This window comes from Gallus gallus, chromosome 7 (genome assembly GCF_016699485.2).
Source record: "Gallus gallus isolate bGalGal1 chromosome 7, bGalGal1.mat.broiler.GRCg7b, whole genome shotgun sequence".
Classification (NCBI taxonomy): Eukaryota; Metazoa; Chordata; class Aves; order Galliformes; family Phasianidae; genus Gallus; species Gallus gallus.
Window position 1 is genome coordinate 18,537,101 of NC_052538.1, and position 12,961 is coordinate 18,550,061.

Genomic DNA, 12,961 nt, shown 5'->3' on the forward strand with positions numbered 1-12,961 from the left:
TGAAGTTATAATTTAAATCTTTAACAACTTGAAAGCTCCCAGTTAAGTTGCCACAGAGCCTTATTAAAGAAGGTTTGAAGTGTAATTTTCGATGGTGATAAATTCACTAAAGTCTAAGGGCCACACAGACTGTATCAATGAAATGGCGAACTCCTGACTTACAATACTAATTCTATCAAAATCTCAAGATTGATCTGACATCTGTTTATCCCACCACTCCAGAGAAAGCTACCCAGTTTGAAGTTTTGGGAGCCCTCTTTTGAGATTCTTTAAGGCAGAAGTGCAAAACTCTACAGCCCAACACACCAACACACTGCAGCTACTCAGAAAGTGCCTATTCTACTGCCATATCAACAGTTCAAATTATGAAGTTATTGGTAAAATGATACTAACTGCACTTATTCAGTTTTCCAATCATGCTTAGTTTTAGTAATGTTCCAATAACTGCAGAAAAAATAAGAGATGGTTCAGACAGGAAGCTGGTCCCTTTCCCTGAAGCACTGTAGTTGCAGGCTGAATTAATAGGAAGCTCCAAGAAAACAAGTGAGCTCATTTTCACCTTATGCATCTATATGCTATATAAAAGGATACTGCAGAACTGTTAATTGCCATTCTACATGTGTAGTCGTCTATGCTAATACTGGTTCCAAGAATCTTTGTCAGTACCACAAAGTGCAGACCCTCCCATAGCATGAAATGTGATATCTGTCTACTCACAATTCCTCTCTTAAAACTCACATTGCCAATAGGCCCAAACATTGCTGCAATAGCCAGATTGCTATGTACAGAGCATCTCCTGCTGACCAGGATAGAGGGACAGAAGGATGACTAGACCAACCTTCTAGTGCTTTGTAGGTTACATTCTACTATGGAATAACCAGGCACAGAGCAAATTGAATGCAGGAGAAATCTTTGTCATAGCTGTCTTTTAGTTCTTCATTATTTGTTTCCAGTCCCATTAGCTTAGTCATACTTGCTTAAATTTTAAAGAGTCGTAATTATAGATAAGGTTGGTTTCAAGCCAAGTGCTGTGGGAGAAGAGTTCAGAGAATCATTAAAGATGACAATGGTAGTTATGTAGAGCAGAGCACTCCTCAGACTGTTAAAAACTTTTTAAATGTCAAAGTAGTCTTAGAAGGCTTTTAACAAAGGATGTCCCTGTAATTTGTATCATGTGCATTCCCAAGGGCCAAATCAAACTATTTGCCTTGTTTTCCCAATTAAATAAGATTATTTACATCCCACTGCTAACTGGAAGTCCAAAGCAATATTATGCTAACATCATCTAAGCTGTATTGCTTTCAGATCACACATACACAGCCCTCATTACCCATTTTATAGCCTTATGCTGCGTGTATACTCAGTATTATAAGGATGATATTGCTTAGAGGTTGTGCAGTGAAAGTGAATACGCAACAATACATGACAAATACTGAATAAAAAGGGAAAAAGGGAAAGCATGTGGCTTTCCATTTGTAGAGCATCAGTTCTACGTAATAAATTTACATTTAGCATATTAGTTACCTCTGTGCATAAGCCAAGCTTACTCTTAAATCCTATTTTCATGATTTAGAGAATCAATAACTGATTCTGTCGTGTGACTGTTGAAATGACAGAATTAAACTAATTTACACTTGCAATACAGGAGCACGAGCAACATTCTTGAGGGAATATACTGAGCTAGTTTCGTGATTGACAACTTTCTTCATTTGTTGCTCTATGTAGACATACAGCACTACAATATTTACTACATCGTATTCATGTATTTTCAACATCAAAGGTGTAACCATTATCATTCATGATTTATATGATCATTTTTAAAAGTAAAAATGACAAAAATCACAGTAATGCAACAATATATTCTACAGAGTCTAATTGGAACAAATTTTCTTTTATTTTTTTTTTCGCATCTGGCTTAAGCAGAAGCTGTTAGCTCAGGAAGCGCAAGAAGATAAACCTATAGAAAACCTTCCTGATAACTGCATTGGTCTTTTTCACAGTGCTCGGGGACAGCTGTACAGTTGTAGGTGGTGTAATACTGTCACACCATTAGCTAGCGGTTCAACACACATCTACATATAAAAAAATTAAATATTGTGTATCACGATATACCACTGAGGCCCAAAGCACCATCTAGCTGGCAATGGACAGAACTAAAAGATGACTAAGTAGCTAAGTAAAACTAGCCAATAATACTTTACTTTAAAACTTCAGCATGACTCGGAGTATCGTTAGAAAACCATACTGCAGCAACCTTCATTGCAATGCTTCTAGGAATAAAGTCAGCAACTACTTAATATTTCTGAGTCGCAAAAACCATTCTTGAATGCACTGATTTGGGATATACAGGCTACTTACCAGGAGCACATCAAAGGTGCAGCGGCATCCCCCTTGGTTAACATGAGTTAGAACTGTCTTTGTGGAGGGGTCTTGAACAGTTCATATCCTTGCACTGGCAACCATTTGGAAACCTTACCTAATTACATTTCTTATCAGTTGTCCTCATTAACGTGTGGACACAGTATGGAACCAAGGCGACTACAGTCAGAGGCATAGCTGCACTCTTACAAAAAGAGAGAATGTAGAACAAATACTCAGTATGAGTAGGTATCTTAACAAAATTATACAGCTGTAGTGTAGCTAACGAAGCAGCTATACACAGTACGCGGAAACTTAGCTTACAGCTGTTTTTACCTTTGCAGCTGGTGATGAACATTTCAGAATTAATACCAATACCTAAGCCAAAGAATGCACCTAAATTTCTCACCAGTCCAGCAAATGGAGTTGTGTCAATGTTTATCCAGTCTGGATTCGCACACCACTTCTTGGCCTTTGGAACAGACCACAGCAAGTCAATATCAAGAAGCTTCAGGACTAGGTAAAAACCAAGGGCAAAGATGAAAAGAAACAAGTTTGTCTTGATGTACATTCTCAAGCTTGCTGTCTGAATAGCAGGGGTATGCTCAAATGCTTCTGCCACAACAATTCCTGTGGAGAAGAAAGTCAGTGTTACCAGGAACAGCGCACTAACGTTAAAGAAGTACATCTTACAGTGCCCCTGTAGGATTTGACTTTTGAAGACAGAAGAATATACATATGTATGCACACACATTTATATAAAAACACATAGATACAAATGTATTCACATACACACAATTTACCACTTCTGTGGTAGATGAAAAAAGACTTTTCTCTCACTCAAAACTGCTACATTTGGAAAAGAACTATTAAATGCCAAGCACCAGGTGTTTTTTTTTCTTATAGGAGACATGCCTTAGGCCAGACTGCATCTCCCACATGACAACCTATGCAATATTGGAGGTAAACTACAACATTCCCTTTTCTAGAAGGGAAAACTTTCAAAGGCTGGCACAGCAATGCAGATTGCAACACCAGCTCCCACACAGGCTTTGACTGTTGAAGGAAAGGACACAGCATGCAACTGTCTATCTTCTTTCTTATTCCTTTTATCCTGGTTATAGAATGGGATCTCAAGCTGTCATCCCATGCTGCACAGGCCTCTGTATATGTTAAAGAGAATGGGAACTAGCAGCCCCTGCTCCATGCTCTAGTCACCCTCCTTCATATCAGACAGAAACCAGAGATTGGTTGTAGTCTGAAGATGCTAAATACCACTTTGAAACATAACTCCGAGATATGTACTTTATATTCTTCAATCCTTCTGGGATGTTTGCAGTGCTAATTTCTGCTTTGCCGCAGATCTCTGGCCCCATGTTTATCCTCACTGCACACATGGTAGTTTACTCCTTGACATCTTTCAAAATAAACCAAATTGCACCAAATAGCTCTCTCCTGAGAGGAAAGTCAAGGCTGTATAAGTGCAATTTCTTCCTTACCACCTTCCACACAGGCAGCACAGATAAAGATCAGATGTAGTCAGTACAAAAGAGATAGTGCTAGCCTATAGAGTTGTGGAGAATGATGCAGTCAGCAACATCTTGCATGTGGACAAGAGCTCACTTCCTCTGTGAATTACAAAGACAGCAGATACATACTGCCTTAAAAAGTTTGCAGATTTCACAATTAGATTGTCATCTTCTAGAGACTCCAGAGTACCACTACAAATGCGAGTTGAGTAGCACTACTCAAAATCTCTTGCCTTTTCTCATATTTCTGAATTTTTGTATTTTGCATATATGAAGGAAAGAAAAATTAGCAACATTACCAGCAAATACTCCAAGAATAACTTGATGAGGGAAATGTGTTGCTATGAATACTCTTGAGATGCACACACTGATCTGGATAATCCAAAAAATAGTCCAGAGTAATGACCATGTCAGTCTAAAAGGAAAAAGAAAGACGCTTAAAAGTTAAGATATTTTACCTCATAATTTACACCAGGTGCATTTGTGTCAGGCTCATATTTTAACTGAGCAGAGATTACAAGTAGAGAAGTTTCGTATCGTAGGATTAAAGACTGGAAGTCAGTGCTAAAAATACTAGCAAGAGTAGTTAGTTACTCTTGCAGCCACATCCAGGGCTGCAAGAACACACCTCAGTCGTTTCAGATCTTGACATTATCATATTTTAGTGATGAAAGGCACGTTAAATTAGAACTACTGCCTTGAACGTATTTAGCATCATAAATGCATATTCAAACACAAAACATCATTAATTTGGTGTAATACAGGGACAATCTTGCCAAGCTTGGAAAGTGCAGACACCAAAGCAATTGCAGGGCTTCTCCACAGAGCTGAATGACATGGTACAGTGAACTCTGCTAGCATTATGTGTTTGTTTTAAAATAGGGTAAGAATGACTACCATGGAAGCAGTAAACGTACACAGTAATTAAAAAAAAAAAAAAAGATCCAACACATTAAAAAAAAATTGATAGAATTTAAAGTTTCTGACACTAAAGACCTGATGCAGTCTTTAGTAGGAGGCTTATTCCTATAAGGAGAGATTGTGATGTAATGTCTGTAAGTTATTAAATACCAACCTACAGAAATGCATAACTCTTCTTAATATTATTTGTCTTCAGTTGGAGTAAATTACAGTGTTTTTGTTTGTTTGTTTGTTTTAACAAACTGGATAAAACCTACTATGAATATTTGGTTAAAATAAGTCCATTAAAGGCATAACACATGAACAAAAATCAGTATGAGTTACCATAATGGAAAGATACTGACCTGTGAAGGGTAACTGCTGATTTCTCTTTCCACCTCACAGTGTAGCTAAGTGCTGCTGTTACCATTACATACCAGACGCAGGAAGATCCCATGGCATGTCCAGATGGACTCCCTAATAAATACGAAAAGTTTAAGCTTAAAAACGATGGCTATAGCAGGCATACAGAAAATGTCTATTGGCAGTTACTCAGGCATCTAATCTTTTAGGAAAAAAAGGGCAGAAAGAATATTAACTACTTCTCAAAGTTTGTTCTTTTCAATATAATTTTTTTAGCAGATTCATCTATTTGGAATCCAGAATATTTGCCAGTAATCAAGCAGGTAACAGCTTACCCATCTTATACCAGCGTGAGCCAGTGTCTTGATCAGAAAGCATAGCATTTTTCCATGACTTAGACTTGGACTGTGGTTAAAAAATAGAGCATTTAGCTGCTAGTTGAATACTAATGTCTTTACAAAACTGCCATATTTTTACAGCGCGAGTTGCTCAATATTATTTTTCCCCAAAGAGTCATTGCAATATAAAGAACATGAGATAACAAGTTTGAGTAATATTTATTTTTTCTGCAGCAACACGCTTACAGGGAATGTGCCAAACTGTTATATTTTTTTCATATACATCAAGTTATGGCATACCTGAGCTAATTGGAGTTGAAGACACCTCTGTAAATCTAAGCAGCCAGAGGCCTAATTCAACAAATACTCATGCTGAAACTTGAGCTGTTATTCTGCTACCTTGCTGTTATAAACACTAGAGCTCCTCCGAGGGTTATAGCACATAATGTAGAAGTTACATATCCATAGGCTACTTCATATTTTTAATACCATACAAAATAATTGTAAATCACACCCTCTAGTTACCCCTAAAGCCACCATATGTATTAAATGTTTCAGTGCAATCTCCAGCATTTCTTACCTGGTCCAGTTTCACATGTTATGGGAAACTGTTCGAGGCATGGGCTTGACTGATTGGGATAAATCATTGTTTCATGCACCCACCAGTAGGGACGATGGCCAAATAAAATCCTAACAGAAAACAAAATAAAGAAGAAATGCAATAAAAGGATTTTTATGTAAGAACACCTCAGCAAAGTATGATAAACAATATCACAACGAACACAAAGGACTGTACTGCCAAATTGTTGTCTAACAGTGCTATAGGTTCTTGTCTTAGCAAAATTTCATTTCAAACTTATCTTAAAAATCTTCATCGTGAAACCTTATTTTAAAATCATGGGGGAAAGTCTACCACTACACCATGCACAGAACACTTTCCAAACTTGAGGAACATATGCTAACCATTGTTAGAAATAACAAATTTTAGAATAAATACAACTTCTTACCATTTAAATATGAGGTTGAACCAATCACCAATGACTGCCACCCATATCATTTTAGTACCAACCACTTGGTTGAGCTGAAACCAAAGAGGAAAATAAAATGAGAATATATTCCGAGGATCTCCAACATGTGACATAAAATTAAGGAAATCCTGGTAAGCCCTGTAGTCTCTCTGTAAATGCTGAATGATAAGCACTCCATTGCTATGAAGGAGATCCATCTTAATTGATTAAACTGTACTTGAAATATAGTAAAGTTCCTTTAATCTTAAGTTTCTAGTGAGGGAGAATGAGAACCATGGAAGGGAGCTATTAAAAAATGAGAGAGAAGGTGATTAACCTTGCCTTTATATTGTATCAGCGTGGTGTACCCAGCCATTCCCGGAACACGTGGCTCTGAATCTCTGGGAAAGCACACGAGTCTGTTAGCACTGGAAAGCTTGTCTGTTTGCAAATTTTAATTGGAGGAAAGTAAGTGAAGTACATGCTGATCAGCAGCAAATTGTGGGGAAAGTTTTGTGGAAACACAATGCGTGACTTATGCAATCCTTCGTATGAACAGTTGGAACATGTTTGCTTGAATTTTCTCACAGTTCATTTCTCTGCAGGATGGACATTAGTAATGTGTATACTTCATTAAGCGTTGCCTGTATAAAGAAGAGAAAGAATACACAGTGATTGGTCCTTGCAGAACTGTCATTAAAACTGTACATCTCAGTCTGAAGTAGAATTTGGCTACCATACTGCACCTAATACGCTGCACAACACATTTTTAATCAAAGAAAAAACAATGAGCATCCATACATTAATGATTCCGTTGGACACTAGATTCATTTTTAAAAGGCAATTTTCTCAAAGCAGTGAAAAAGAATTATTTCCTTGGTGAGGGAAGCCATGTTAACCCCTATGCTGCAGATGATGCTTAGCCTCCAAACCACCTCATTTAGAATTGCCATTCATACACCTTGCTTATATGACACAAGCGCTACACATCTGTGCCAGGAGCTGAACCTGCCCTACTGCAGCCCCCAGCCTGCTCCCCAGTCCAGCAGAAATGCTCCACAGTGCCTCACAAACCAGAGTATTTGCAAGAGAAGCCCTTGGATCCACCATGATGAACAGCCAAAAGGAGACCACCGAGATCCTGCCAGACACCGAGATTTTAAATACACAGAGCAAATAATACAGTAGCACACATCAGACCTATCAACATTAGTATTAATAAATATAGCATAGATAAAGATCATGTTCACTTGTAAGGTGAGAAATGCTTTTTCCCAGTGATAAAATGGATACCAAGTGTCTGATGATAGCATCATCTCATATGCAAATTGTGTGTAGCATGTAATTCTATGCATTGAGCACCTTCACTACTTTCTTCACGGCACTTACGGCTAACCCACACAAGCTGTGAGGCAGATAGGCACTACTTCTCTAGTTTTGCTGAAAAGAGAACGAATTGCTTTGCTTAGCAGGGCTTTATGATGCGTGGTTAGGGAAGTCACATGGAACCATTAAGTAGATTCAACAAACAAGGCATGATCATTAAATGGACTTAGAAGACCTCTCTTCCTGACACAATCTCACCTTTACTTAGCCATTAATAGTTTGCTTTCAGAAACGTTTTACCAGATGTAAAAGCTATACTGCTTACTGCTCCCAGTTGCACTGAGCCACAAAGAAAACCATAAGGTTAAAAAAGAGAATGAAAATTCTGTGAACTGTTTCTGAGTAACTACAAAAGTACTTTTCCGTACACTGACTAAATTATTCACTTGGTTTCAAGGAAAACCCTTTGAAAAACAAAATTCCAAGATATTTCAACACAAGTATTTCCCAGCCTTATCATTGCAAATATACAGGAAGGTTTGTTTCTTCCTTACCCTATGGCTTACAGCTCGTCACGGTGTCAGGGAAGGGGATGCCATGCAAGTAACCTGGTGGGAACTAACATTCTGTCCTCTCCCAGACCTTTTGCAAGAAATGATTAGTTCAGAAGCATCTTTCCAAATACCATTTACATGTTTTCACTAGAGGAAATGCCTTTTTGCTGCAGATTTAAAGCATCTCTCCTTTAAAGGTAAGTAGGACTTACAACAACAGTAACAATCTCTCTTTTATACAAGTGTGTATATGTGTGTGGGTGTAGCATGCAAGGAATTTGGAGAAACTGAGGTTTCGTCTGTTTTTCAGTCTAGTTTATGAAGAATCATTAGTTTTACGTATTAATCTAACAGCAGCCATAATGAGGTAAGTCCAAATAAATCTTGTTCTATTAAGAACAATGTTTTGCAGTAAGATCCAATCAAGATACAATTTAGCGTCCTCAGGAGAAACCAAGCAATAAAATAATTCACCTTCCAGTTTCTCTGGAATGCCATTATTACATAATGGTATCAGAAGAACGGCTTATCTGACACAAGACGTGCAGGACCTTTCCATTAACTTTTTGCATGCTTTTACTACTTCTGGATACAAAAATACACCAGGACATCTGCTCAGGCAGAACCCTCCACCTTGGGCAGATCCACTCAGGCACTCCTTTGGCTCTCCAGATGCTCCGTTGACACAGCCTGAAGGAGCATGTCTCAGCAACACTTCAAGTGAGGCACCCTCTTCAGGTACAAACACTAGAGCTCTGACATTCATTTTCATTGTAAATATTTTGCTGCTGATTCATAAGTTGATAACTTCTGCTTAGATTGGAAGATAAGCACATTAGAATTAATGAATACACCATCATGCTGTTAACGGGTAACAGCAAACATATAATAAACTTCAGTTTTCTCCCACATTCCTTCTGACTGTTTCAGCAGCTCCTACATTCAGATCTAAGATATACAAGAGAAGTCATGTTTATAAAAGCTGGATTTTTTTGGGGAAAAAAAAAGAGAACCAACCCAACAACACAGCAGGTCCACATCTGACAAACAAAAAGCAGGGGGGATTGGGAAGAGGTAAGCAGTTTTCTGAGAGATAGGCAGCTCAGGTGATGTTCTTGTGGTGCCTGGAAGCTCTAGTGATCCTGCCTCATCCAACAGGCACGGACAGCTGATGTGTAGCTCACTGCTGTCCTGCATGTGGCATCTGGCAACCCACAAAGGGCTGAGATACCCAAGACTTTCCTAGCTCCAGCAACCAGCAAAGACGAGACAGAGAAACATCTATCGATATACTGCATTTAACAACTTTGAACTCCAGCAATGAAGAGCTACTTCCTCAATAGGCTTTTCCTTCCTATTCTGTGCAAAGCATTGCAAAATGATCTGTAATGCTCCCAAGTCTTTTGAATCGCTTGAGATAATATATGAACTAGAACTATTTGCTGTATTTTAGCAAGTAGAAATGCAAGGAAAACTAGTGATCTGCATAAAATGGTAAAAAAAAATAATTCAAAACATGTTCTGACATCAAAGCTTTTGACACGAAAAACCCTTTAAAATCGTTTCTGTTCAAATAAAAAGATTTTAACTTGCTTCATTTTTCCAAGATATGCAAAAACAGAGATTATCAAAAATGTTCTATATTATTGGTAATAACAGAAACAAAACCACGCCGATGAACCACAGGAGGAAGAACAAAATGTTTACAGCTACTTTACACCTACACATGAGAGCAAACATTACATAACCAATGTCAGACGTTGCAAAGCAAATGTTTGCAAGGGAAAGAAAAACCATCAAAGCAAACATCTTCTAAATCACTGTTAATGGGAGCCTATGTACTGGGCCTAAATTTCTGCTACATTATGTTTAGTTAGTTGAACAATAACAGTAATTTCCATGTCAGTGTTTTCATTGGCACTGGACCAGCTACGAGGATTAACTATCAAACCCTCCATACAACAGTGGGCACCTATTTTCTTGGGCATGGATATTCTCCAAATGGAGCCACTGAGAAGATGTACCTTAATTTCAGATTTCAGAACAGAAGAGTCTTTCAAGAAGCTCTTACTTTCCTTCCATATTCCATGCCCTCAAGCACTCCGTGTTGGACCCACGCTGCCCTGGTGAACATAAAACTCCTGTGGGCTGGACTGACCAGTGGAGAGTTAGCAAAAGCTAACACAAACTAACTGCTTTCTCTTGGTTCTGACACCTTACTCCGATCCTTTCTAGCTACTGTAATTCTTCATTCCTTGGAATAAACTTAACTATGCAAATTGAGGAAACTGCAGGAACTCCCATTACCAACAATAGCTACCAGACTTTAATATTGTATATATTCCTGTTCGCTTGTGCATGTAATGATGTAAATGATACAAACAAAACATAGAATACAGTTCTGTCACGATCCTGAAACTGTCAAAGCTAAGGGACGTTATTATAATTTCAAGTATGAAGAACTATGTTCTTGGTACCACAAGCAATCTAGAGTTTAAGAGTGAGTAAAAAGTATAACTTAGCCTTCAAGTTCCATAAACTGCAGGAAGCCATGGAGTCTGGACCCATTAGGGCAACAACCTCCACTATAATTTTTTGTTCCCTTTCCAGTAAGATCACTCTGCCTTATTTATTGCCATTCTCTAGCCTCTGAAACTAACCCTATCAACAGTAGCCCGCTGAGAGTAGAAGCCTACTGAGCTGAGTCTGCTTACAAGCACCAAGCTCCTCAATTTTATGTTCCCTGAGCAGTTTCCATCCAAGCTGCAGCAGCTTCCTGACCCTGAGCTGAAGCTCTCACCTAACCTTGTCTTCAGCGCCACAGTATCAGGCAACTAGCAATACAATAAAGCAACAGAGTTTTGTCTGCAGAAGCATGCCCCTCAGCCTGGTTGCAAGCATCTGTCACCCGCTGGTGCCACCGCACAAGTAAAACCACATTACACACACACACACCCAAAAAGAGCTAGAAAGTGCAGAAAGGGAGAAATCAGAACAATTGCACTGCCTACAGTAAATCTCACAGGGACACAAAGAGGGTAAATCACTGCTGAAACTTTCTTCCATGCATTACTGCATGGCTTGAATATGCCAGACATTTAGAAAATAGCACATTTCAGAAAAAATTCCTGGTCCAGAGTTAGGTTGGGTTTGTTTTTGATGGAATCACTGTCAAAAGACATGAGAAGTTAGGGTTTGTTTAGATTAGTTGAATTTGTATTTGCTTAACTACTAGATTTAGCAAAATTGCATATTCAGATGGTTATGAACCCAAAGAAGAAATGCAGTTGTGTCAGGGGCAACATTTAAATGTTATACTGGCAGTGTTCACTCAGTTAGGGCTAAAGTTGGGTTGGGAAAAGAACAGAATCATAGAATCAGAATTATAGAAGGCTTGGGTTGGAAGAGACCTCAAAGATCATCTAGTTCCAGCCCCCCGCCATGGGCAGGGTTGCCAACCAGTCAATGAGGTACTAGAAAAGGTTGCCAAGGGCCACAACCAACCTGGCCCTGAAGAACAGCAATGGTTCTACTTTAAAAAGCCACGTCTTGTGCCCAGATCAATACATGGCTTGGTACTCATAATAACCAGCCCAACCGTAGTGCATACAAGCCTCAAGAAGATAGGGAACACTAGTTTAATGTTAGTCTTAGGACTGCTAGTGTTAGGAAACTGGAGAACAGGTGTCCAAGTCAACTGAGACAAACGCAGTGGGGTTTACCAGTACAATCCACCAGCAGCAACTTTGTCCAAGAATAACACAACCAACAGTGCCTTCAGCTAAGATTGTGCTTAGTACTTCAGGGAGGGAAGAGTAATTAATCGTTTCAGATAGCAACTCTCAAAGTAATATTTACATTATTTTGAGATCATACAAACAGCACCAAATCAAGTTAAAGACAGAAAGTCATCAGCCACAGCAACCACCTGGTCACTAAGAAACTCCCACTGCAAACAGAAGGCTGGTACCCAGGTCACAAGCAGTGCTTGGCCAGAGCCCAGAGGGAACACTGGTGTTGAAAAGATGGCATGAAGTGTCAGTGGGCACTGGCGGTGCCAAAGGCCGGTGACAGAAGTGTGACTGAGTGCAGGCAGCGCTACAGACTCTGCTTATGCTGCTACCAAAAAGGACTGCTCAGCCCTCTGTCTGTCTCTCTTTAGGTAACATGAGTAGCTTCCCACATACGAGGTAATTTAAGTCTGGAGAATTAAAGTGACTTGGGAGTACCACAAAACAACAGCGGGCTGCCCCAGGCATGTTCTGTGAACTCTCTAACTAGATACTGGAACAAGCTCTGGCTTCGGTGGCGTAGAAAGGCGCCATCCTGTTCCACTGCTGGAGACCGACCTCGCTCGCCACTGCTCCGCAAGTGGGCGTGCGTAAGCACCGCAGGGGGCAAGCCTCACACCGGTTTCGCACCGCGAACCCGCAGCAGCGTACCAGCCACGTGTTCAGCGGTCCCCGCCCCGACAGGCCCTCGTCGGCGGCAGGAGAAGAGCACGGCGACTACCCCCTCCTCACGGCCATCCATCACGGCACGGCCCTCACGGCAATTCCCATCGCGCCCCGCGGCTCCAGCCTCCA

At 39.7% G+C, this 12,961-nt stretch overlaps 1 protein-coding gene across 6 annotated transcripts; it reads right to left on the bottom strand.

The window, feature by feature from the left end:
- Nucleotides 1–1,743: 1,743 nt before the first annotated feature.
- G6PC2 (glucose-6-phosphatase catalytic subunit 2) lies at nucleotides 1,744–12,928 on the bottom strand. Of its 6 annotated transcripts, XM_046944087.1 has the most exons (8): nucleotides 12,818–12,928; nucleotides 6,833–7,139; nucleotides 6,496–6,569; nucleotides 6,069–6,178; nucleotides 5,153–5,264; nucleotides 4,187–4,302; nucleotides 2,768–2,988; nucleotides 1,744–2,563 (listed from the first exon to the last, which is right to left on the bottom strand). In XM_046944087.1, the coding sequence occupies exons 2-8, from the start codon at nucleotides 6,869–6,871 to the stop codon at nucleotides 2,477–2,479; spliced, it is 759 nt and encodes a 252-aa protein (XP_046800043.1). In that variant the 5' UTR covers nucleotides 6,872–7,139; nucleotides 12,818–12,928; the 3' UTR covers nucleotides 1,744–2,476. The 6 variants fall into 6 exon arrangements, with proteins under 6 accessions (XP_046800043.1, XP_004942826.1, XP_422017.3 ...); XM_004942769.5 differs by having other exon boundaries at nucleotides 1,744–2,988; nucleotides 6,838–7,139; XM_422017.7 differs by having other exon boundaries at nucleotides 1,744–2,988.
- Nucleotides 12,929–12,961: the final 33 nt, after the last annotated feature.